The sequence below is a fragment of the Saccostrea echinata genome, unplaced genomic scaffold (assembly GCF_033153115.1).
Source record: "Saccostrea echinata isolate AGI-Se365-2 ecotype Australia unplaced genomic scaffold, CSIRO_AGI_Sech_v1 ptg000029l, whole genome shotgun sequence".
NCBI classification, from domain to species: domain Eukaryota; kingdom Metazoa; phylum Mollusca; class Bivalvia; order Ostreida; family Ostreidae; genus Saccostrea; species Saccostrea echinata.
The window spans coordinates 5156049-5183919 of NW_026889778.1; the positions used below are offsets into that span (position 1 = coordinate 5156049).

The 27871-nt window shown below is 33.7% G+C and overlaps 3 protein-coding genes across 3 annotated transcripts in view; 1 reads left to right on the plus strand and 2 right to left on the minus strand.

Moving 5' to 3' along the window:
- Positions 1-9462, minus strand: part of LOC133195503 (integrator complex subunit 13-like) — a 64362-nt gene extending 54900 nt beyond the window's left edge. The window contains exons 1-5 of the mRNA XM_061331361.1: positions 9376-9462; positions 8047-8281; positions 7698-7763; positions 6399-6580; positions 5855-5935 (exon numbers count right to left, since the gene is read on the minus strand). Coding sequence (XP_061187345.1) covers positions 5855-5935; positions 6399-6580; positions 7698-7763; positions 8047-8268 — 551 coding nt within the window. The 5' untranslated portion in view covers positions 8269-8281; positions 9376-9462. The remainder of the gene's footprint in view (positions 1-5854; positions 5936-6398; positions 6581-7697; positions 7764-8046; positions 8282-9375) is intronic.
- A 199-nt stretch (positions 9463-9661) lies between these two features.
- LOC133195506 (EF-hand calcium-binding domain-containing protein 10-like) lies at positions 9662-13587 on the plus strand. Its single transcript, XM_061331365.1, has 4 exons — positions 9662-9803; positions 10187-10351; positions 12503-12593; positions 13467-13587. The coding sequence occupies exons 1-4, from the start codon at positions 9686-9688 to the stop codon at positions 13510-13512; spliced, it is 420 nt and encodes a 139-aa protein (XP_061187349.1). The 5' UTR covers positions 9662-9685; the 3' UTR covers positions 13513-13587.
- A 12963-nt stretch (positions 13588-26550) lies between these two features.
- On the minus strand, positions 26551-27823 carry LOC133194463 (uncharacterized). Its single transcript, XM_061330416.1, has 2 exons — positions 27391-27823; positions 26551-27059 (listed from the first exon to the last, which is right to left on the minus strand). The coding sequence occupies exons 1-2, from the start codon at positions 27821-27823 to the stop codon at positions 26551-26553; spliced, it is 942 nt and encodes a 313-aa protein (XP_061186400.1).
- Positions 27824-27871: the final 48 nt, after the last annotated feature.

The following is a 27871-nucleotide window of genomic DNA, read 5'->3' on the forward strand; positions in this document are numbered from 1 at the left end:
TGTTGGTACCTAAAGAAAGGAATTGTCACAAGGAAAATGTGAAATATAAAAGCCATAACTCTAACTGTGCAAAAGTTAGTTATGGCCATAAGGTTAAAGTTTGGTAAAATTTTGCAAAAGTAGGTCAAACTCCAAGGTCAAAGTCAAGAGGTCAAACACATTGGTACCCAAAGAAACATCTTGTCACAAGAAATAAAGTAAAACATGTGAAATATGAAAGCCCTAGCCCAAATTGTTCAAAACTTACTGGCAAGGATAAGTTTTTGTGGACAAACAGACTAACGGCTAAACAGAAGGATGGAAAAACTAAAAACTATACGCTCCTGAATCTTCAATTACTGGAGAAAAAACAGGAAAGCAGGGTGATAATTACATGGTATACTGGTAAAAATTATAATTATACATTAATAACATGATATATTATTAATAGTATATGCCTGTTTTCAGGATATAATCCCTAAATTTGTTGGTTGTTATAATAACCTGTTATATGGCATTAATTTGTATCTAAAATCTGAAACATAATGTTTCTATTTGGGCAATATATTTAAAAAGAGTTGCTGTGATTTTGAAAGCAGTCTTTGTTGCAGACATGATGTATGGAAACAGCTAATAAGACATGCTAAAATAATGTACCACTACATCATATTAAAGACAAAAAAGCAGAAAATTATTTTATGATGCAGGTAGAATACTTACTTCAAATAGAAGGGTGCTCTATCCTTAATTTCTTCTTGATTAATTAACTAGCCCTTATTAACTATTTTACTTGTTTTGAGACACATCAAAAGGTTATTATTGATTGGCTGATTTCTTTCTGTTTGTAAACATTTACATGTATATCATAAATAGGTGCACTTCACCCGCTCCTTTGATTTATAAGACCGCAGATTACTACTCTCATTATCAATAAAGAAATTAATTATGCTCATTTAATGAAGAAGTGAAATAATTACTAAGATAATCAAAATGATTTTGAATTTCAATGAACATATTCAATTTTAAAATGGATATGTATGGAATTCATTCCAAATCAGTGCTATGCCAGATACTGTAAACCAACTTTTATTCGCGTGCGAGAAATATTCGCGAGTTTCATGACCTACTTTAAATCGCGAATATTAATCACCGCGAATCATTTATTTTGCTTTGTATTTGTTAGGGGTGAAACGATACACCTCCTTCGTGGTTCGATACGTATTGTATAATTTTGTCTCGGTACGGTTATTTTCGGTACGATACATTTTGATTGAAGGAAACAAATTCAACCTTGTTTTTAACTTCTTTTACTAATTAAAATCTTGTCACTTAATTTACGAGTTTTTATTTGCAAATTGACTAGAAGAAATTGATTAGAATTCTGTGACTGTCAAAAATTATTTTACAAACTATCAGTCATCGAAAATTTACGTTTTCTATACTTATTTATCCTGAGTAACGTGATTTACCTTATGCCAAACCCGACTGAATAATGATCCCGACTGAAAAATGAACCGAACCGAAAATTAGAGATTTTGCACTGTGTATCAAACCGAGAAAAAATACCGCGGTGAATCAATACCACGGTGAACCGTTTCACTCCTAGTATTTGTAGAGAATGTTTCCTCAGTCGCGAAAATTAATCCTCGCGGGTTGTTTTTAAACTGATGAATCGCAAATAAAAGTAGACGTGAATAATAGTTGGTTTACAGTATTCTACATTCATACAAAGTCATTCACAGTACAGTCTACAAAAAGTACATGGTCTTATGACCTCAATAAATTGACTTTTAAAAATCATTGAAGAACATCGTAAAATGGTTAATTGACATCTAGTACATAAGACCTGGTACAATTAAATGATTTCTATCCCATATGGCTCTTGATAAACTATTAGCAGCATTTTTTCAGAAGAGTTATGCTTCATTCAACCACAGGGGCTTGCTCCCGGCGTGTAATAATCATTTATTAAAAAAATCATATACGGTAATACTAAATTACCGTATATGATTTTTTTAATAAATGATTATTACACGCCGGGAGCAAGCACCTGTGATTCAACAACATCTTCTTCAAATAAAATAAGTGAAACTGTACTTTAACCATAGTAAATATTTTACAAAGTGCTGCTTAGAGACAAAAATCTATGGGAATTGACTTTTGAAGTGTTACAATTGTGTTTATGATTAAACCCTTAACTTAGGAGAGTTATTGTTCCTGACACACCTGCTGCAGTTTACACACTTCTATGATCTCTATGGTATGACCCACTTAGAGGACCTTTACAAAACTTCTTCAGAATACTTACATTCTTTTCTTAAACCATACTTTTAAAATTAAAGGTTACTGCACTCATGAATTGCCACATACAGATAATATATGTTTAATTTGTAATCAATCTGTACATTTAAGATATAACTGGATTTTAATATCATCATTCTATTTGATTCAATCAATTAAAAAATCTGATTTTTAGAATGATCCCACTCTTTTTCCCCCCTTTTTTGTGTATGAAGATTGTGCAAAAACTTGCACAGAGAGATTAACAATTATTTTAAGAAAATCAGAATGTATTGAGTGCCGCTGCCAGTATGTCCGATTTTCTCAGTGGTGAGATTAAGGATCACTTCGTCCTGTAAACTCAGAAGTACTTTAAAGGGAGGTGTTATCATTATATTCACAATATGCAGACATTGCAAAAATTGTGGAGGAAGAAAGCCATCATAATGACACTATAATGAGTATGGACAAATAGCTGAGTCTTGAGTTTAACAATCACCATGCACTACTAGGTAAACAGTAGTGCTGTTAAGGGAGGCGTTATTTTATTTGCACAGTCAGGGAGTGCTGCATATTTTGTGCATTATAAATAATCATGAGAATTAGCCTGACCAGTGACCATCTTAAAAACTTCTTTATGTCCACTAGTAATGACTATCCTAGGAGAAAATCTGCATGAGATAAATTTTGCACGTGAGGAAACAAAACGTGTCAATGGACAGTAATGTTCTTACATGTGCCAAACAGCTTGACCAGAGAAGTTGAATATTCTCTTAATAAGGAAATGCCCCAATACTGGCTAGTGGTTTATGATCCCTTGATGTCCATAAGGGACATGATTGATGTCCATGGAAAATGTCTCTATGAAGAAAATCCTTTCATGATAATATCAGATTAACTTATAAAATGAAAAAATATCTACATAATGATCATATGGAAATGAATGCCTACATGCATCCTCTGTATTTCTCCCACTGGGCATGGCCTATCCTCACTGACCACTGAGCTTAAAAATGGTGGCGAAGCAGACATAATGCTTTACCAGTCACTTAAGTTTCTGTATCATTCACCTTTATAACATGTGGTATCATAATGCGAGTGTTTGAAAAATCTGTTTTTTTAAATGAAATGTCTGCATGTCCATTTTAAAATCTTTTAAACAAAATCTACATACATGTATTATACATAAAAACTGAAGAAAAAAATCACCACCATACCAATGCAAAATTCTTAAATCTTTTAAATAATGTTTGCAACATGCCGAGCTACATAAATCTTAGCGGCAGAAATTTTTAAGCCCAAGAAACTTGAGCAACAAATGCAGCAAAAATATACAGGTTATGATTAACATCCTGCACCATAGAGAGGACTTAGAAGGTGGGATTTGAAATGTCAGATAGGCTTTATTTTATCATAGAGAGGACTTAGAAGGTGGGATTTGAAATGTCAGATAGGCTTTATTTTATCATAGAGAGGACTTAGAAGGTGGGATTTTAAATGTCAGATAGGCTTTATTTTATCATAGAGAGGACTTAGAAGGTGGGATTTTAAATGTCAGATAGGCTTTATTTGTTTAAAAACACACAAAAAAAACATCAAAAACAACTGTTTAACCTTGAACTTTTCAAAATTCAATTCAAAAACAAATTAAATAAATATCCATATTTGCCTATTTTTTTCAAAATCAATAAATACCATGTGAGGTCAACATGGTCAAATAATTTCTGTCTATTTATAATATATCAATCCATTTTTATAATGCTATTTTCACCCACAGCAAATATTCTCTTACAGAACCTCTGATGATTCCTACCCAGACTGCATAGATATCCGATTTAATCAAAATCTAATGGGAAAACAATGAACACATCCAAACATCACAACATCGTGTAGTCTAGATAGTTGCAAGTCAAGTATAGTTCCTTTTCAGGGCAATTCAATAAAATAATAAAGAGATATGGACAACATTATAGTCTTCATGGCTACAGAAGGTTTACTCCAAAGACAGAGAGCACTTTCCATTAGTTCCACTAATCACTCATCAAATAATAACCCAAGAATATCATGCAATAAATTTTCTTTTTTGTTTCCCTTTGCACTGTAGTTTGTATTTATGTATCAATATCTAATCCTTATAAATCATTTCTAGTGTTTGTATTCAGAAATTCCCCATATCTCAACACTATTGTTTTATTACATGTACATACACATGTATCTGTTTTAAAACTGCAAGGAATACAATTACAATCTAATATAGTATGAATTTAATCTGTAGTAATCAATCTTCTTCTACATGTACAGGGATCGACGTTAACGGTTGTCCGATTGCCCGGGACAAGTAAATTCTAAGTTCGGGCAAGTAAAACTGTCGAAGTACTTGTCCGATCGGGCAAGTGAAATTTTTTCATACAGATGTATATATCATTTAGTTTTCATTAATTTGTAAATAAACAATAAATTGAACATTTGATTTCCGCCAGGTACCCGACTGACATTGTTTTTGTATTTGGAATTCCTTGGTAACGTTTCTAGATTATACCGTTCATTTAAAAATCGGGTTCATTTTTGCGATTTCTTTCATGGTAAAATACGCTAGAACCTCCAACAACTTTGTTACCTACTTCGTACTTATTTAGATTATTTATTTACTTACAAATATGTAACATGATATATCCTGATCAAATGTACGTTTCGTAGCAACTATCTTCATTTAGCGTTGCTTCACAGATATCTCTGAAAATTACAATTCACAAAAGGATCCTACCGAAAATAGTTTTTAAAAATGTGATTTTTATTAAAAGCAAACGGAGGATTATTGCTGCACGGCAGTGTGTGTTAAGAGGTTAAATTGATCGACAAGGACAGTGGTATACATTTAAGTGTTTTTTGATCACATTTTTTTCTTAGCATAACATAATTTTCTTCTTTCCTAATTTTGGGCAACCAAGTTTTGCATTTGGACAAGTCAAAGTTTGAGATCACTTGCCCGAAAGGCAAGTGAATCTGAAAGTTAATGTCTATCCCTGATGTATATGACACCTTAAAGTCCATATTAGTCATAAATTGTACTCATTAATACATGTCAGTGTACATCTTCAATCAGTTCTAATCTCCTTTGTTTTAACACAGGGATTAGTGCTGATATTTCAGTGTTACACAGGTCACCAAGGAATTTAACTTCTGACATACAACTGCAGAAAGCTTTATAATACATACAGCTCATTTTGGTCTAACATTTAAGGAAATTTTTGTGGTTTTAGATAAAATTTTCATCTGTTGTGCACTGAAACATTTGATTGGTTGATGTTGTTTTGTTGTATTTTGCCTGTAATTGTTGTCTGCCTACCTTACAGAGCCTTCGCCCAGCTGGTTATGTTGTAGCATTTTGTTTTAATTGTGTTCTGCTTGTTACAGTAATAATTGTCTCCTACCTTATGGAATCTAGCCATCTGGTTGTATTGTTTTGTTGTTTATCTTGTTTTTGTTGTGTTTTGACTGCAAATGTTGTCACCCAACCTTGCCAGTCTTCAGCCAGTTGTACATGTTGTATTATGTTGTTTTTGTTGTGTTTTGACTATAATTGTTGTCCCCCTACCTTACAGAGTCCTCAGCTAGCTGGTTGTGTTGTATTATGGCATCACTGACACACTCCTCAAAGGCTCTCATTTGGCTCTCACTGAAAAAAATTTTTCTATACATAAACATATAGTGGTCTGCATCATTAACATTTTACCAAATTTTTTTCATTCATTCATTCAATTTATTGATGCACACATGAGCTTCTTAATTTTCTCCATTGCAAAGTTTGGGAAATGAATAAATTCTTTACATCACTTCTTGTGACTTTAACCATGTCACAAAGGTCAAGATAACATTCTTAATCATAGTGTTTCACTTTCAAGTTCAAAATATGAAATTTTAAGGTTGTTTGCTTCCAAACTCATGAACATTAAGTTGAAGTTGAAGACAAGACAAGGAATCAGGGAAATAGATACATGAGCCATAAAATTATCTAAAACCCTTGAAAGATGGCATCTTCTGAACAAATCTTGAAGTCCTAAAATCGATGCTTTCAATATAAATTTTAAACTTTGTTTTTTGTTATCATTAGGAAATTGATTCTATAAATAGCCCCCCACCTCTTGGCTGAGGTGAGACATATGATCCTCCCCTTATTCTGTATGACATCTCGGTCAATTTCTTGCTGTTGTTCGGTGGGGTCACACAACGCTTGTACTGCCTCTGTGAGACCTCGAATAACATTCTCTTCCTCTTTTGATTTTGAACTCGGGGGTCCAACTTGCCCAAGTGACAACATCACCTGTCAAAAAAGTAAATCATATCCAGTCAAGCAAGGAGATCTGGATGCCAATAATCCAGATTCCTCACTGTGTGGATAAATTGATGGGGGGAAAAATATATCTATTACTACCAGTTATAAGAAGTGTGATTCAGTAATCAGAATACTTTATTAACCTGGATTCTTGGGAGCACAAACTTTGGAATTAGCAAGGGTTGACCGTATATATATATATTTCAGTTTTTGTCTTTTTCCAGATTTCTTTATTTCCTATGTTGCTACGATTCAAAGGTGGAGTGGTATAAAAAATTTTCTGAAGGTTCAATCAACCAGTGATATATTTTTCATATGGAGAGTGGATATATTAGATGATGTAAAAGTTATTTTGGGAACAAATACTCTATTTGAATTTCATTCATTTCCACTTCATAATTAGAAATTAAATCTACTACAATCATGCATGAAATGGATTTCAAATAAATATCAGTGTATCAGTTGTCAGAGTTGACATTACTTCCAATAAGGAATGATATTGTATAATAATATTATACTGTATAACCTGAGTTGGGATAGTTTATGCTTTATAAACCATAAGACCGCGGAACATTAACTGGCAAAATTGTAGCTTACGTCATTTCCATCTGTTACAATCAAAACATTTAATGATAGACAATGGAATTGGTTGGTATATTTGGCATGGATGTCCAAGAAAACATTGGATTGAAATTTCCCCTTCAAAATTTTCCCTTCAAAAATGTCTTCAAATTGTACAAATTTAAAATTTAATTGAATTATAGAAGAAATAAAATATTCTACCTGATGTCTTTTATTTTTCGTAATAAAATGCACAAATTGTCTCCCTGCACGTGACATGTTCTGAAACAATCAGATTGACTGTATAATTCTGAAGGATAATTATTGTAACGGGGACTGGGTACGTCGGCCCGGTAGCTCAGTGGTTAGAGCACCCGAACGGTTAGCGGGAGGTTCCGGTTCGAGTCCCAGTCTGGCCGACATTTTTCCCCGCCTGTTACATTATAATACCTGTTTTGTCATGTTATGTGTTGTATGTTTTGTCCCACTACCTGTTAAATGATTTAAAAATTGTTGTGTTACCTGTTGATTTTTTTTTCCTTACCTGTTGTATGTTTTGATCTTTCTGCTGCCAGCCATTCAGAGTTTCGTCCCCTACAACCACTCGAATCTAAAAAAATGTTGTCATTTTTTTTTTTATCATGTTTATCATGAATTTACTTGGTATTCAGTTTATGTTATTTAAATTCATATTACAATTTTTTTCACATTTATTGCTCCTTACCAGTAACAAAAGAGAGGCAACTCTTTAGAACATGTACACTAAAAATCTCTCTGGTAAACAAAAAATCTTGCAACTGGTAACTGATAATAAAAATTTACTGCAGAATTATAGTTTTAAAAAAATCATTTGAACAATTTCCGTTATTTCATGAAAATAATCCATCATTTACCAATCGTTTTGACGAGAAAATGTCAAACACAATCCTCATGTACTCGATCATGGTTTCCACATTACATGTCCACATGGACTTCATGATAGGAGCTGCCGGTATGATTCCCGGCGTCTTTGTTTTGGACATAACATCATACTCTATACTCTGTTTACAGGATCGTGCAAACTGAGGACCTCTGTCTAGTACAAACACAGTCTTGTGTTCCACTGGGTATAACATTGTAAAGTCCTCCCTGAAAGTTTAACAAATATGTATCTAAGTTGATCACAAGGAAATTCTTAATATGAAACACTTAACAACTCTGATAGTTTTATCTTACTTCTTAATTTTTAATAATTAAAGTAAAAAGCAAAAAAAAAAAAAAAAGCAAATAAACAATAAATAGAGGATATTCAATTTTTTGTCATTGGAGTGGAATTTATTTCACTCATGAGATTTTTAAGTGCAGGATTTTTTTTTATTTTCACTCATACTTCATTCTTGAACAAGATGGGCACTAATGATACGAAAAGTATGAAATCTTATTTTTTACGATGTCTTTGAAAGAAATGACATTTAACTAAATTAGAACAAATACTTTCATGTTTGAATTAGCAAGTTCTGAATGTATTCAAACTCACAATTTTAACACACTGACAGATAAGTTTCCCTAAGAAATCTTATTATCGCAGAATTATTTCATCACTCTTTTTCAGCTTTTTACAGCAATAAATATTATAGTTTTAAGCATACTTATACTTATAATAATTAATAGACTATAAATATTTAGAGGATGTGAAAATATTCTTGCACTTAATCTTTTACTCAAAGCAAACACGAGAATAGAGGGTAAAAGAGTGAAAATTCCCGTATACAGTTATGTTTTTAATTACTGAATAGAGGAACAATTCCCTTTTAGCGTGACAATTACTGAAATTGAAAAGGGGAATTGTGCCCAACCTGCTGAAAATATAAAAAAAGCCTGTCCCACTCGTGAAATAAATTCCATATCAACCGTACATAATATTGTTAATTCCAGGCCCCAGGATCATGAAACAGAATTAGACTTAAGTCAAATTTTCAATCGCCTGTAAAATATTTATTAATTATTTAACCGATCTCTATAATTTGCAGTTTTGTACAGCAATATTGAAAAATATTTTAATATTGGTCTGCTTGACTTCTCCTACATTTTAGTACAACATAAAGATTTTGATTAAGCTTAAGATGTTTCATGATCCTGAAGTTTAAAAAAAATATATATAATCATCGAGTTAATTCGGAATGGTAATGAAACCGGATCAGAAAAATTCAAAATTATGGATTAAGCAGAAAACCTGCACTCACCTATCTTTTTTTAAAGAACAAACATGACTTCTTTGTTAGTTAATGATATTTTTTTGTACATTTCCTCTTTTAAACTGCTAACGTGTTAGTTAAAGCATTGATTTTCCCGACACAAACAAGTGCGCGCCGCCATTTTTTCACTGCCCGGATATAATAACAAATGTTTACAAATTATTTATGTTATAAACTATAGAAATTAATTCAAATGATATTTTCCGTAAACATTTATTCTGATAAAGTTAAGAATATAGTTTGTCATTTTTTTCCAAACGATTTTTCCAGCGTTGCTATGGCAATTGAGTAATCAAAGATGTCGTCCACCAAGAGTTCGGTTGGTCGTGATGTTGAAGCGAGGGAATATCTCGAAGAGCATCGTGTTTTGGAACTTTTCAATAACATGACTTCTCAGCTGATATACAACAGACCTGGTAATGTTGTTTTCTTGACTGAAAATTAAATTTATTTTGGCATTAAATTTGAGTGAAATATTTTCAAAGGGAGGGGGGGGGGTCATAGATCTAGCTGGTAGAGATATGGATTGTACTTAAAATAATGATGTTCTATGGACCACGTTTAACTATAGGCCTGTCCTGGGGAACCCCTGTCCTGAGACTCATTCTAACTAGTATCACAGTAGAATATGATCTTCTATGCAAAGTATCGTACCTAGATAGAATCAGTCCTCAATGTGAATCAAAGAATTTATGGTATAAAATATCCGAATAAGATAAATATACAATTCTTATTAAACGCATTATGTGAGGATATTTCAAATGCAATTTATATGTTCAAGAAAATGAAAATATTTCAGAAAATCCAAAGAAGTATATGATAGAATTGCTTGAAAAGCTGCAGAGATCCAGGGCAACAAAGCATGACTATCCTTGTCTGTTTGATGACACTAACATCCAGTCAGTGTACAACATGCTGGATCCTACAAATAGAGGATTTATCACAATGCAACAGTATAAAGAAGGTATATAGCTTTATGTATTTGTCCCATGGAAAAATGAACTGCCTATATAGGCAGTTATTAGGCAGTTCTTTAGCAGTTTTGCAAATTTTAAGCAGTTTTCAAACAGTTTCAGGCAGTTTGGCTTTTTCTGTTCTTTTGTGACTGCTAGCGCCTTTGGAGTAAACAGTTTTCCTTAGCAGTTTTTAAGCAGTAATCAGTTTCCCTAGCAGTTATATCTTGGTCACCTATGCTTGAGGAGAAGACAGTTTTCTTAGCAGTTTTGTAAGCAGTTTGTAAGCAGTTTCCTTGTACAATTTGATTGGGTTCAAGAGAAATTTTAAAGTTGGGCTCAATGATCAACAAATATAAACAACAGGAACCCAACAACAGACCGCCAAAATTCAGTTTTTGGCTGCCATGTTGTATTGTTGGACAAAGTCTATAAAGCATCATGAAGAGGGAGCCTGCTGGCCACAAAGCTTTAGATTTATTGAAATAATGATGTAGACATTTAACAATTGGTAAGTACAATATATTTATTAATTTGTGGCTTTGTCGTGTTTGGATGAAGTGAATATTTGCTGTACTTTTGACTTTTTCCTTCAGTGTTGAATCTTGTTGAACATTATTTATATGCCCTGGGATATATGATTTCTTACTAGTCAGTGCATAAGTATAATTGCATGGTTGTACATGTGTATGTAAATAAGGTACATATGTATAAATTATCAGTTACACTGATTATAATAAGAGATGTATAAAACAGTGTTTGATACTTTTTAAAACTTTGAATGTGTTATACAATATTGTACAAAATACAATAAATTAATTTTAAAATGTAAGAAGCATTTCTGATAAAGGTAGATCTATTATAATTGCATATTATTTCAGGCTGGATAATAGAAAATGTCCTCCTGACTAATTAATATTTATGTTGCAAAAGGGAAATAGATAAGCAGTATATAATAGTTTACTGGAAGTCCACTAGCAGTTAATTAGCAAAAACTGCCTAAATAACTGCCTATGAACTGCTAAGAAACTGCCTATGAACTGTTAAGAAACTGCCTGTGAACTGCCTGCGAACTGGTTACGAACTGGTAAGGCTAAGAAAACTGCTTATAGATTACAAAAGGTTTGAAAGCAATTTGTTTATCCATTAGTAGTCTGGGGAAGGTTAAGTAACTGCTCCAGAACTGCTAAAAAGTTCAAACTGTTAAGGTTAAGAAACTGCTTAATAACTGCCTTCCACTTTGCCATGGGGTATGAAGTAAACAGTAAAACTCACGTTCTAATGCGATTGTTTTGTAAAATGCATTTTGATTGGCTATAATGGACTGAAGTTTGAAGCAGTTAAATGAGTATTAACGAGAACGAAGGCTTTTGATTGTGACATCATAATAGAACGACACAAAAACACAACCCTTCATGACGTATTTCATATGACAAAATGCAACAATATAGGACGTTAACATCAAACAAAATGCATAAATTGCATTAGAGTGGGAATAACTATATATGTCATCTTCTCAATTGTAATTTGTGACCGTTAATGCTGATTGAACGGTTATAAACATCCGTTTTACCGGCTCTGCTGATGCGTTGTCAGTAAAACCCAGTTTGCAACCGTTAAATCGGCATTAACGGTCACAAATAACAATGGAGAAGATAGTTATTCCATGAATTAACTGACATTATTCATCTTTACCAGATTATATAAGACAAAATTATTTAAGCAACCCATAGTAACTATGCCTTCATGAATTGGATACAATACTGTAGCTATAGACATGTCAGATGAATTGCCATAGAGTCAACACTAACCAAACTGTTTCCTTTCCACCCTATAAAAGACACTAGTTTAAAAATAACTTAAGATAAATTTTTGATTAATTTGTGTTTTTCTTTGCTTGAAATTGCATCTGGTCCCACTGATGCATTCTACCAATTATACGCATTCCCTTACTCTTCAATGTAACTGAATTATAATGATAAGCAAGTGAGAAATATTCTAGCAAGTATCATTCATTAGGAGATTTGAAGCCTGTGTGCAGCTCTATCTTTTCTGTTTATGTAGTATATCAGTGCTATCTTACTGTGTGATATTTTGTGTTTCTCTTCTATTTGATATGTATGATATCATTGTAATCCTACCATTATATTTTGTGTTTACAGCTATGACAACTCTTGGTATATCACCTGTGGAGGAGAATATTGAAGGTGCAAATGAAGACAAAATCAACTTTGATGTATTCTTATCACAAGCGTGAGTTTATTCTTCTTTTACTGATTTTTATTAATAAGTAAAACTTGATTTAAGGAAGTTACTGGGATCTGAATTTTTGCTTCTAATTTTAACTGATATTATAAGTTTATATCCGTGCAAGAAACTCAGTGAAAAGTCTTCTAGTGGATTAATAAAAAGTGCCTTATAACCTAGATTTACTTATATGGGAGTTCTTAATATCAAACCTTGTTATATGGAACTCGATGGGACTGAGAAAAAACTTCCAGATATATGAGGATTCAAGATATCAGGGGTAAAATACTGAAAGAATAAGTGGTTGGGACTCTCAAATCACTTCAACATATCCATGGTATTTGAGAATCAGTGTTCAAGATACACCTGTACAAAAGTCAACTGTATATATTTTTAAGATATCTTTTATTGATATTTACTGATTTTTACTTATATCTGAAATACATGTAACAAGTTATGAGTCAGTTATCTTTATTTCTTATCATTAATAAAGAATAATTCTGGGTTATTAATCATAAAAGCATTGTACATGTAAATACTTGACCATATTCATTACAAATTATTTTGAATTTATATTTCTAGCAATTAATGTTCAGTGAAATTATAATTAAGAGCCCTCAAAAACTAAAGTAGATTTTTTTTTTTTTTTTAATCATGACAATTTTGCAACAGAAAATGGACAAAAAATGAAATGCAGGCAAGATTTAAGCAAGATTTTAGACAATTCATGGCTGAAGATTAAAAATTTACATAAAGAGTAAAATCCTAAATCCGAAATAAGAAGGATCATGATAAACTTGTTTACTAAATACATGATCATGATTATGTTTTTACTTGTATCTTTTAGTTATGCTATGTTGTTTTTTTTTCCTTTTACAGGAGAACTGGCCTAAGTAAAGCATCAGCAACATTTAAAGAAGCATAGTGTTCTTAAGTGACATTAAAATCAACTCACACATTGTACATATATTGTAAATATTAAATACTCATTTATATCACAGTTGAAACATCATTTGTTATTGTTCAGTTTATCTCACATTTTGTGTTTGTATGAGATTTCAATGCTCTTTGAAGAAGGGAATTCCTTAAATGGCCAATCACTGCATATCTAACTTTAACTTTCTGTTGATTCTAAGCTAATATTTTTGTCAGAACATTATGATTGTATTTTGGGGCTCTGACTTCACCAAATATTGTCTCCTCTTATCCAGGTGGTTTAAAAATTATTTGGTAGGGAAAAGTGATCATTGTGAATCAACCAACAAACAAACAGACACATTCCTTTCTGTTGAATATTTAATTCATCTACTTATAAAGGTAAGGTAACAATCTGTAAAACAAATAGTAATAACACCACTAAAAATGAGCCCTAAATTACCCCTAGCCTACCCCCCCCCCCCCCCCAAAAAAAAATGTCATGTCACATTTATTTGTCATCTACTTCAAAATAAATCTTCAATTTTGAGAAAGAATTTCAAATATAATGATATAGATGTACTTTCCAATTGGATGTTAAACAATGAATTAACTTGAATATTTGTGCAGTCTGACATCAATATTTTTTTCCCAAAAAAAGTTTGCTATAGATTCTAACTTATTGTCTCCCATAAGAGATCCTTTACCTGAGATTATAGATAGAGTGTAATATAGAAAGGGTGTACACGAAGAGACAATCCTGCCCTCATCCCACATTTCACACCTTTTCTTCATAACTTTGCTGATGAAACTTTTGCTGTAACTCCAGAGAGGGAAGAAATCAATTCTTGAAAGTTCACAAGAATGTTATCAAGAACCTACAAATATGCAAAATCTCTTGATGGCAACATTAGATAAGTACCGGTAAAATTTTTTCAAACTTGCAATTGACCCGAAGCACTCTTTTATACTAGAATATCGTTGGTGTTTGTTAAATGTCTCAGTAAATTCTGAACAACCCTCATAGTATGGATTTTCATATCAGGAAACCTTTTGCTTATTTTGCTTGCCCTGAAAGTTTAATTGAATTTGGATGGACTTGCGTTGTCATAAAGGGGTAATCTCAGCGAGATCCGTAGAGACTTTAAAATTTTGGTCTGGTGTCACCAAACCAAAATTTTTAGTTTCTACGGATCTCGCTGAGATTAATAAAGGGGGGAAGGGACAGTGGCGGATCCAGGAATCTTGAAAGGGGGGGGGGGCGACCAGTTTAGGGTCGGGGTAGGGGCCCACGGACACACCAAAAAGAAATTGACTTATTAAATCATATAATTATGTGTATTTTGGACACTCTTAATCCGCCAGTGGGGGGGGGGGGGGCATCATTTTGTCCACTTTTTGGTCGGAATAGTAAATAATCTCAATGTATGAAATGATATTTATCCTGTTGTAAATTTTGCATTTACCTCCCCCTACTAAATTCAAAATTTACAACATGATACCAAACTGGAGAGAAAACATCTATTCGACTGATTCCCCCCACCCCCACCCCCACCCCCACCTCACTTTCAAGTTTGAAATGCTTGACATATATTTTGTTACCCAGTGGGGGAAAGAATCCCTTTCCCTCCTCTCTGGAACCAGGATCCGCCATTTTTTGGTTTCTTATTAAAAGGTAATAATGTCTAGTATATTAAGCAAATGTGTGTTAAAGCTAATACATTAGATAATATGAGATGCATATGTACATGTGAGTAATGGCAGTTAATAATTGGAAAATGGAAACCCGCAGTTGGAAGCATCATGCAGTTATTTAGTAGTCATGGGAAACACCAATCCCTGGACCCCCCCCCCCCCTTCCCAATTAAGAAAAGTTTTTGTCAGCTGTTGACGGCCACTCCCACATCATGAACATAGGCACTTGGAGTATGGACCCCCCCCCTTTTTTCCATTTTTTTTTCTTTTTAAATCTGGGTTCGAGTCACCTTTTTCCTATTTTTGTATTCTAACATGCACTATATGTTATCAATAATGTAACTCTTTTGTTTCTATAAACTGTTTTTAAATATATCGTTTTCGACTGATACATAAAAAGATGTATCAGTCGAAAACGATATATTTAAAAACAGTTTATAGAAACAAAAGAGTTACATTATTGATAACATATAGTGCATGTTAGAATACAAAAATAGGAAAAAGGTGACTCGAACCCAGATTTAAAAAGAAAAAAAAAATGGAAAAGGGGGGGGGGGTTCCATACCCCAAGTGCCTTTGATCATGAAATGCGTTTTTTGTGTGCTTGAGTGTTGTATGTGTTTCATTGTCAAAAAAAAAAATATCAAATTATTAGCTGGAATTTTCATAAATGGGTATGGACACTCCACGCCCCTTTGCAGTAAAAATTCCTGGATCCACCTGAAATTTCGTTTCTACTTTAAGTCCCCCTCCCCACTTTTCAATTACAGGAAATCAAGCCGGAATTTGTCCCTTGCGGTTGACAAGGGCAGTTAATTAATAATACGCTGTGTTTGTCGTGTGTGGAAGTAAAGAGATTACCAAACCCATATATTGGAAATTAAATGTTCAATTAAAAATAATATTGATCCGATATCATATGTTTATGTGTAAACCATTAATTATAAAATGTATTTTTTTTCCATTCATTTATTTTTTATTGATGATTAGCAACCATCATTTTCTAAACCGATGAAAAGTTTTATTCATTTCTTTAAATGGCATTATGCTATATTTCAAGTCATATATATATATATATATATATATATATATATATATATATATATATATATATATATATATATATATATATATATATATATATATATATATATATATAAATGTTTAATCATGTTTTTAAAAAAATGAAAATGCAAAGGAGAGGCTCTTATCCTAAAAACACTTCGGTGTTAATGAAGGTAGATATTCTTTCTTAAAAACAGAGAGAAACAAAAACTATATATACCCCCGAATCTTCGATTACGGGGGACATAAAAAGCACTTTGATGATGAAATTCTTTAAAAGTCTAAAAACTTCAACCCGGAGAGTACATATTGTACCTTAATAGCCATGGTGAACCACGTAAACAAATAATTTAAAATTTCTTATGTTAAAGTAACTCTTTATGAAGTAAATTAAAGATTATCTCCCTTCCGTTTATCTCAAATTCCAGCATTTAAATAAAAAAAATGCATGACATTACTTATTTAACCATTTACATTAAACAACAATAATAAAAGTTTATAATTAATTATATATATAATATTTTTTTATAAAGAAATTTAACTTGCTTTATCATATGTATAAAAACATTACTAGACACAATGTATTAAGAGATACGTTTAAATATATAGTATTTTATGTCTCCGCTAGTTGACACATTTGTCACTATCACCATGTATAGTTCGGAGTAAAGAAGATATTTTTAAATGCTATGTCGACCAACCATAGCATAAAAACTGAGGAATCATAATGTGATTCAAATAATAAGAAGGAGGTGACTTACTACTAGTAAACCCGCGTAGGCGAATCATGTTTAAATACGAATGACAAGAAAACGTTTTCGTTATCGGGATTTTCGGATATGCATTGTTTCCTTGCATTTTGACCATGTACAAAACAAAGAAATCAATGTGATCCGACCCCTTTTATTTGTACTGGTCCCAGCTGACAAAGCAAACAACATAGTCTTTGTTTAGTTTGTAAGGCTCATTATTTGAATTGTATTTTAAAGGAAATAGGATTTAATTCTGCAGATGGAAATCCAAAACTCCCTTCCTAAAGAGGAAATTCTTCAAAATCATATGTCCGTTTTAGATATATTTAATATTCCCAACAATCAAAATGAATTTAAATTACTATTCCTAAACTTCATGAAAATCCTTACAAACAAAGATACATATAGCGGTTTCCAGTAAATGTTTTAACAAGCTTTTTTACTCATCACTAAAATATTCACTGTATTGAAGGAGAAACTTCAGGAGTACTGTAGAACAGTATATTCGAGAAGTGGTGTAAATCAGATGTGGATACTGAAAAACTCCAAGGAACTTTTAGAAAATTTGAAATAACAAAATTTTATTAAAATTAATAACATCAAAACGTACGACTTTTCAACACTTTATACAACCATTCTCCACGATAAATTGAGGTCCAGGCTTTTTAATATCATAGACATGAGCTGCTTTTTCAATAAAAATGGAACTCGAAACTATACTTACCTTGTCATTGGTCATTTGCAAAATTATTTTGTTAAACAAGTACTCTGAAGTTGATATTAAAAAGATGCTTGAATTTCTGATTGACAATATCTATGTTGTTTTGGAGATCAGGTCTTCCAACAATCTGTTTGAATTCCCATCTCAATTAAATAGCCCGTTATTAGCAGACCTATTTTTGTATTCATATGAAGCAGAATTTATTCAAAAACTTCTACACGAGAAGTTTGAAGCCCTTCACCGGTATATGGTGACGTCTCTATATAAGTGAAAAATTCTCGAATGGGACGTAAAACAACATACAATCAATCAATCAATGTATATGAGAAGAAGTTGTTGCATTCAACTCGACACTTCGATATATCGACGGCGTATTATCAATTAACAATAGATACTTCCATTCATATGTCGACTCGATATATCCCAGTGAGCTTGAAATAAAAGATACCACAGAGTCGGACACATCTGTTTCATATTTAGATATTTTACTAGAAAAAGACGTTAATGGTAACCTAACAACAAAGCTTTATGATAAACGTGATGACTTCAACTTTTCAATTCCTTCACTTATGTAGCAATATAACCTTATCATCTGCATATGGCTCTAATATGTCTCTCAGTTGATTCGATACGCAAGAACATGCTCTACGTATGAACAATTTCTAAAACGAGGGAAGCTATTGACAAACATGTTGATGAAACAAGGATACATGTATCAACAGTAACGTTTGAAGTCATCATTTCACAAGTTTTATGGTCTACACAATGACCATGTCAGCACACACAACCTATCATTGAGTTAAATGCTTACTGACGCTTTTCATACTAATTGTTAGACCAATATTTATACACTGAACTGTCAACGGATTTTTTGGGTTTTTTTTATCATTGCAAGGAGCACACGGCGGGTGTGACCGGTCGGCAGGGGATGCTTACTCCTCCATGGCACCTGATCCCACCTCTAAATTTTGAGGTCCGTGTTTGCTCTGCTCCAAATTTGTATCGTTTTGTTGGACTTTCGAGGTTGAATACTGTTCGTCATCTTCATATTTCATTCAGTTATTAAATCACTATGAACTGTTTGGGCTGAACGCATTGTTGAGTAGAAGCTAGAACTTTTAGTCCTAGAGTGTCGTCAAACATAACTAACCGGACGCATCTACGATCCACTGAAACAAAATTATCAAGCGATTGTGATGTATTTTATTTATGTCATTATGGCCCTTAAAGATTATAAAACACTCTGTCACAATATAAATTTTTCTTTTTTCATAAGCTCAATAGCTAGGAATTGAACCCCCATGTTATGAGTTATCGGAACCATAAATGATTTAGCTGTACCTCTATTCACCAGTACTAAAAGAGGTACCGGGTCCCTCTACAATATATCAACGTATTGATTAGAAATTTTTTCCTGTTTAGATTTTTTTCTCCCTTCATCTTAAACCTGTAATCATAAAAAAAAATTGTTTTGAAAATTCAAAAAAGTATCAATTTGTATTTTAGGAAAAGTACCAACAACTGAAAAAATAACGTTAATATAACGTATTTTATATGTAATAACGTCAGGCTAACGTTATCTCCAACCTGTAACGCATTAGAGAAAATTAAATCGAAAAATAAAATATTATTATGGTATGTCATGTTAAACCTTTGGCCAAGACCTTCATAAATATGGCTGTCATGTAAAAATTAACACATTCACACATGTATGCTGATATTTTACGCACAGATACTGATGGAATAGCGCATAAAGGAAAAAAAAAGCTCACTGATTTGAAATTATTTTTGACGCATTCTATAAATTTGATTGTAGATTTTCAGCATGTAAAAATGACATAACAATCGCAATTGTTTACAAACAGAGCGGAATTTCCCAAAAGTGACGGAGTTAGGGTAGTGACGGGGTTAGGGGGTTTGGCGATACAGCATTAGACTATATATTCTCAAACAAAGTGTGGGGGCCGCCCCCTCCCCCCCTCCCCCCCACTTCGGCCGCGTACTACGGACCTGAAAATATTGAGCGGACAATACATGTATTTTCTTATCCAGTGTAGTCTTGCACTTGAAATTCGGCTTTGTATCTTCAAATTCAATAGGAATAAAACAAGTACCAGAATACCAAAAACTTCGGCAGTCTACCGACCGACTGACAGGAGCAAGACTCTACAAAAGGGTCGTTTTGTAAGGCTCATTATTATAACTGTATGATAGAAGATGTTAAGTTTAATTCTACGTCTGGAAAATCCAGCTTTTATTCACAGCTCACTTTATATGGAAAAATTCTTCAAAATCACATTTCAGTGTTTCATATACGTTTAACATTCCAATCAAGCGAGGTGACTTCAATCTACTCTATACCTATACGTGATTCCTAAACTTCATAAAAATCCTTACTAAAGATACCTGCAGATGCTCTGCCAAGCCCCAATCTTTACTCAAAAAATATTTTATAACTGCTGTGAAGGAGAAACTCCAGACGTACAGTGCTACAGCATATTCTAGAAGTGGTGTAAAACAAACGTGTATTCTCAAAAACTACACAGAACTTTAGGAAAGTTAAAATCCAATTTTCAAAAGTCAGAAACATCAATAGGTACGACTTTTCTACACTTTATACAACCATTCCTCATGATAAATTAAAACCTAGGCTTTTTTCCTCATAAACAACTGCTTCCTCAACGGAAATCGGAAATTTTCACATCTTGTGATTGGTCATCTGTTAAAAAGAACTCTTGATTCTACACACATTGAGATTTTATTGAAACACAATCAATGGGTTTGGACACAAGTTATTCCAACTTAGATTGTCCTCTACAACGCGAATGACAAAATGACAAAAACAGATACATGTAATGTACAACCAACAAAAGAACTTACGACTAAGACCAAAATGTAATTTTGCGAAAAAAATTTCTTCTACATATTGATTAAAAATTGTATTTATCATTTTTAAAATTAGTTTTGATATATATTTTCGTGAAAGTAATTACATGTATTAATAAAATTTTTAATTTTGCAAGACTTTACATTAAGCTTAAGTTTTTGGTCTTAGTCGTAAAGACTTTTATAAAACGGGGGGCTTATTTATGTAGTAGCATTCCACAGTCACCTGTAAATGGAGTTTATACGTCTCCCAGCTTATTCGATACTCAAGCTGATCAATTTTTAAACCGAAACAGGCTACTGACATAAGTTGACTTTACATGGATTTCAACAGCCTCGGTTAAAGTCAGCATTTCGTAAATTTTTTGTCATTATAATGATCTTATAAGCAAATATAACCCATCGTTGGGTCGTAATTTGGTTGACGTATCTCTAACCAATTGTTAGGTCTTTGTTTTATACTAAATTTGACTACGAATTACTCCGTCTACCTGATCAATACATAGAGCTCACGGCGGATTGACCTGTGGACAAGGGATGCTTAGTCCTCGATCAGAGGCATTGATCTCTCATCTGGAATTTCCGGGGTTGCAGGGGTCCGTATTTTATGCCCTGTTTACAGATTTATACTGTTTGTAGTTTTTTTTAGATCGACACCGTGCGTTATCTCTACCTTTTCATTTTCAATCCCATTAGACCCCGAAAGTGAAAATTCTGAAACCTTCTTGCACGTCTGCAGGACACCCCAATCATCTTGCAAAAGATGAAATGGCTCTACTTTAAATGTAAGAGGAGTTTTGGGAACTATTTTTTTGTAAAATGAAAATTTTAATTTTTCAAGCTTTAATTGGTCCAAGGGTGAAAGTTTCGAAACCCTATTGCACATCTACAGAACACCCCAATCACCTTGCAAAAGTTGACATGACTAAACTGAAATAATATGAAGATAACGAACAGTATTCAAGCTCAAAGTCCGTTTTAACAATACAAATCGGGTGCAGAGCAAACACGGACCTTCAAAAACATCAGAGGTGGGATCAGGGGGGTTCCATGGAGGAGTGAGCATCCCCTGCCGACCGGTTTCACCAGCCGTGTGCTCCTTGGCATGATCGGGAAAAACGGGGGAAAAACTGCAGACAATCCAGTGTGTAAATAATGGCATAACGATTTGTTTGAAAAACGTCAATCTGCATTTCACTTAATGATAGGTTGTGTTTGCTGACAATGTCATTGTGTCGACCATAAAACTTGCAAAATGATGACTTCAAACGAAAATGTTGATACCCTTGTTTCACCAACCTGTTTGTCAAGAGATTGCCTTGTTTTAGAAATTGTTCATACGTAGAGCATGCTCTTGCGTATCGAATCAATTGGGAGACAAAAACCCCATATGCAGGCGATAATGGTATTTAGTATATAGCTACATACGAGGGTTGTTTATAAAGTTCGTGGACAATGACGTTTTTGTCAAAATGAATGGTCCTAGGTATACTTATTGTATACCAAAAAAGAAAAATGTTAAGTTACCATAAATGACAAAATATGTTTATTAACCCACGTCTATCTCGGACATATCTTTGAATCTAATTTCTATATTTTTCTTTTTTTTTTTAACCCGCCTCTTTCCTCTCGTCTCTCTGGATTGTAGATTGATAAATAAGATATAAAAAATGTCCAAAAATTAGGTTACAAATCTGCAGATTACTCTTGAAAATCATCCAGATTGTTCTGTAACTAGATCAATAAATGTGACACACCGTGCAAATCTCTAGGTAACAGAAAAATACACTTAAGTTTTGTCTTAAGTACAGGACTGTGTAAAAATCTTGCAAAACGTGATATATGAGGGTTCTCAGAATTTGATGATTTTCCACACATTTTCTTGTAATATGAAACATGTATGCAAATTGAAAATGAAAAATGTTTTGGTTTATGGTTACTAAGGAAATGTGGGTAAAGAAATTTCCCTAGCAATCAGTCAATTTTCTATACATGAATAGACAAAAAATCTCTTATCTTTCAGGCTTGGAATTATGTGAATTACATAAGAATTTCTTTTATTGGCAGTTGTTGTAAAGATATTCATCTTAAATGTGAAATAGAGAAATTAGATTCAGATATTTCCGAGATAGACGTGGGTTTATATACATGTTTTGTTATTTATGCTGACTTGATTTTGGCACTTTTCAAGGTCCTATTTTTCAAGTGATGGACCTCATACAGACGTTGTATGTCTTTATATCACCTTCTTACCTATTTTGCATGGTTTTACTATGATCTGTACTTAATTTATTAAAATAAAAAAAATAGTCTGGACCTTTTAAATTTTTACCAGTTGAATAGTTGCCCGCGTGGCGCAGTGGTTAGAGCGTCTGCTCTAGAGTCGCGAAGTAAGGAGTTGATCCTTACGTAGCAGGTTCGAATCCCACTGTGGGACGTGGAGACCGGTCCTTCGGATGAGACCGTATAAACCGAGGTCCCGTGTCGCAGTAGGTGCTGGCATGATAAAGATCCCTCACTGCTCAATGGCCGTAAGTGCCGAGCATATATAAGGACAAAATTTGCAGCTCTCCACCGGCAAGTGGTTGCGTCACCGTATGAGTGAAAAATTCTCGAGAGGGACGTTAAACAACAAACAAACAAACAAACAAACCGGTTGAATAAAAGATACAAACATGCATACGAAGTGATTTATTTAATATACAACACTTTCTATGCATCCTAATGTATTTTTGGCAAAGATGATTTCATTACCATGCAAACAAAATATTTTTCAACGAGCTGGCTAAATGTTGTCCTCAAACAAAATGAGCCGATAATGTATGGGTGTTTACTGAGGTTTTCCTACTTAAATGTTTATGGAATTGAAAAAAAATTCTGTTACAACCTCTCATCGGTAACCGCCAACCTTCTATCAGCGCACAAAGGGTGTATAATTGGCTTTAGAACTAATCATTGCCCAACTGTTATTTTTAAATATTTTCCCTTTTAATTTTGGGGCCTCATTCCAACCCTGGATGCTATGATTTAAATAAACTTGAATCTACACTACCTGAGGATGCTTGTGCATGAATATAAATATAATTATACAACTTAATCTACTAATTTTAGAATGCTTGTATATTGAAAACTAACCATGGTCCTGCTGTTTAAGAACATTTAAAAAAATTCTCTGTATTTTTATGCTAAACCGAGACATAAATATTTATGTTTCTGGTTAAACTTTGATCCCTTACTCTGGTTAAACTTTGATCCCTTACTGTAGCCCCACCCTATACCCCATGGGACCATGATTTGAACAAACTTGAATCTGCACTACACGAGAGTGTTAAATATTGAGTATGGCTTTGCTAGTCTTGAGAAGTAGATGCTTAAACATTTTTTCTTTTATAATTTTAGGTGAAAATTGTATCTTTTGCTGCCCCATCCAACTCTCGGGGTCATGCTTTGAACAAATTTGAATCTACTAGTAAATTCTGTGTGAAAGCTTCCACATGTTTCATTATTTCTGGCCCAGTGCTTTCTAAGATTTTAAAAAGATGTCACCAAATTTTCGCTTACCGCGTATTCTTAATTTTCTCATCTTGGCCCTTCATTTAAACATATTTGAATCCCCTTTACCTAAATTTTAAAAGTATACAAACAGCTGACGTACAGAGAGATGGACAGATAGACAAATGGATTGACGCCGAATAAAATGTGAGCTAAAAATCTTGTAAGAAGAAGGAAGGCCATATTGAGTTATATTAACATACCAGTATTCTCACTTAATGCAAGTTCACGGATGTCCTAATCATACCCCCCCCCCCCCCCCCCCAGTACATGGTGGTCACAGTAGCGATTCAAAAATAAACATGAGAATTTACATAAAGCATTAAAATATCTTTTTCTCAAATACTACGAGTACATGGACATATTGTTTAATCATATTATTGAGCAACCATTCTAAAATATTGCGCAACCATCCTAAGATAATGCAAATTCACTATTATGATCAGATGGAGGTAGGGTTGGCCACAATGCGGGGTCAAACCTTTTCAAGGAAAAAAGGAAGGAAAATTCTTTTTTGAAATTTTGGCGAGGTCTATGGTAATTTATGTTAAGGTTGTGGCCCTTGGGTCTCTTGTTTCACTGTCCATTGTCAAAGAAGCTCAGCGGGATAAGGTGTAGAAAAGAGAGGAAAAGAATTTGAAATATACAAAATCAAGTTTTTCTCCTTTCTGATTAAAAAAATCTGCTATTGTAAGTTCAGAATTTCACCCATTACGATGAAAATTAATACAGAGTAATTTTTTTGTTAATAACAAAACAGAGCAAATTCTAAGGAGTCATTTCATCCAGCATCTGTATGTCTGTCCTACATTTGCCATAGCCTGTATCCAACATATTAATAATCCTTTCAAAAATAACCTGAAATGCATAACTTGTGACTTTGAACTTGACATTAGATGTTTACTCAAATAAGGAAGCTAAAGACACAGTTTTTCTCACAAAAGGGATATGTGTTGGTTATCCCAGGTAGTTTTAAGCTGCACAGCTTGTGTTATAAACAGACACGTGAAAAATTAGGACATTATGGATGTCAAGGGAACTTAACCACACCTAACTTAACCACACCTAACGAAGGCTGAAACGCCAGAACTGACAGTAAGACGGGCATCAGACAGCTATCTTCTGTATAAAATATTTTAAAAATATATATACTACAGGTCTGTTGTTCTGATGGAATATCCATTGTATTTGCATTTCAGTTGTACATAGATGTTAATTAAATATGAAGCCCATAGTCCACAATGTTCATTTGAGTAAGCTTGGCCCTGCTGAAAAGTTAAAAAAATATTTCCCTCATTTTTATTCCCATTTCAAGCTGAGGTCTTGTGTGGCTCACCTCATTCCTACTTCAGGTTCAGTGACTTGAATCTGTCATATATGGGGAGTATCATAAACGGTATCGATATGACTGTCGTCCTACTATTATTAGGGTTTTCCCTTTATATTGTCAGCATGACATTATTTAGAACCAATTAATATAATAATAAGTTGCTTGATTTTCCTCCATTTTAAGTAGTAATGATTTTTAATATGCTTTATCTTATTGTCTCACAAATTATTCACTTCAATGATTTATTTCATGGACGAATCGCTTTCACCTTCTTTGAACTAACCCTGACCTCCCCTCATTGTCCACGCTCAATCCCAAGGGGCCATTTAGTACCACAGGCACTTGTTTCGTATACGGGGCACCCTCCACTTTATTTTTACCACAAGGTACCTAACTCATTTTCAGGCACCTCCGCTTCAAGCTCGTATTTTGTTAATATATCAATCATTAACCTATTTTAAAATGGCACCATTCGCTTAGAAAGACTTTTTTCTTGTCAGATTGATCGTTTCAGACATCTCTGGTCGATCCTCTTTATTGTAAACAACTCATTTGTTCCTTTGAATGGGATACAAAAGCTTTCGGTTGGGGTTATAAATGAAGGATAAAACCAGAGACCTCGGAATAGAATACTCGGAAGTCTCTGGTTTTATCCTTCATTTATAACCCCAACCGGAAGCTTTTGTATCCCATTCAAAGTCTTAGTATGAATCGAGGTAATTTTCGAGGTATAAATGAGTAGGGGATGCCCTATACACAATCTCTCCTTAGCGTCCACCCTCAGTCCAAAAGGGTGATTTAGTCCACACGTGTCAACACATCTAATGAACCGTCCGTCTTGATCAAGAATGTGTATACAGTCATTGCTGTAATCTGCCACAATGATCTGTCTCATGGAGTCTGTAGCGATTTTTCTAGGATCAAATGCCTTCGTCCTTCTAGCTGGTGCAACATCGTATCGGAATCGGACTCTTCCTGCGTTATTTAATACTACCACCATGTCGGCATTAAGATCAGAGACGCAAATATCTTCATTGCTGTTTTCTGCTAAGCAAAGCCTATATTCACCATTTTTAAGATTTCATTTTTATCTTTATCCTTATGTATTTCCTGTTTCACCATTTGTCCCTGGTAACGGACGATTTTGTTTTGACCTGCATCATACAGGTTGACCAGTATGTCACCTAATCTAGTACAGCACAGACCTCTTGGTTTCCATCCTTTCTGTGTAGTGAACATTACCTCTGTCAGTCCATTTCGAACAATATTTACAGTCCTAGTTTTAGCGTCACTGTACACCAGATCATTTTGTCTCGTCACTGTGATGTCATTAGGCGTCTCCAAAGATGTAGTCTTGACAATATCCTGCACAAACCCATGTATGTCAACAAGTTTAATGAATATGTCATCTCCACTAATCCAAGCTGCATTTTCACCTACACAGGCCACTCTCCATATTGGTTTTACTGCGGTAGGAACGATGGCAATAACTTTGCCTTTGTCCAGTAGCTTGTATATAAATAAGAGACTTCTTCTGTCTAACTGGAGATTGACGTCTGTGTCAATGTAGCCTTGTACTTTCCTAACTCTATACTGAGTTTTTTCCCGGGATTGTGTTTGCTTTCAGGTAAGGAATTTTGATATCAATTTCAGTAGCCTTTGTTCTGTACTCCTTAAGTTTGGATTTGTAGTTGATGACTTGGGATACTCTGTTAGTCTTCAAAATTTCTTTGTTTTGTTCAATTTTTTCTGCATTTCAGGGATTAAAGATGAAAGCATGGCTTGATGTGTTTTAGAGCGGTAAGAAACCCATCCTTCATGGACTTAATGAAAGAGCTAAGATTGTTGAAAATAATTTCCACATTCTTATGCCATAATTGTCTGTACTTCTCCATGCTCTGTTCCAACTCATTATATCTAGCAGTGCACTCTTCAGGTATCTTGGAATAATAACGATTTCAATTTCCTTTGTTTTTTTTTCAATTTTTCCCTTTTTGTTCTCTACTATATTTGATAATTCTACAGCGTCATTGCCCTTATGGTTGCCAAGAAAACATTTGATGCACACTGGGACATCACACTTTTGACAATGGGCCTCACATCTCTGGTGAGGGTAAAATTCACACTCTGGAAAAACAAACTGTATCTTTCTGTTCTTGAAGGGAAGGATGTCATGTGTAAGAGACTGGTGCTTGTCCACATGTTTACTGACACAGTCCACACATAAACTGACTTGACAGTTCTTACAAAACTGCTGAGTTGGTTTAGCACAGAGATCGCACGTGATGACTACTTGTCCCCTTGAGATATTGGTAGTCATTTTCAAGGTCTAGAAAAGAATTTTGCATACTGAAACAACTTTGTTGGT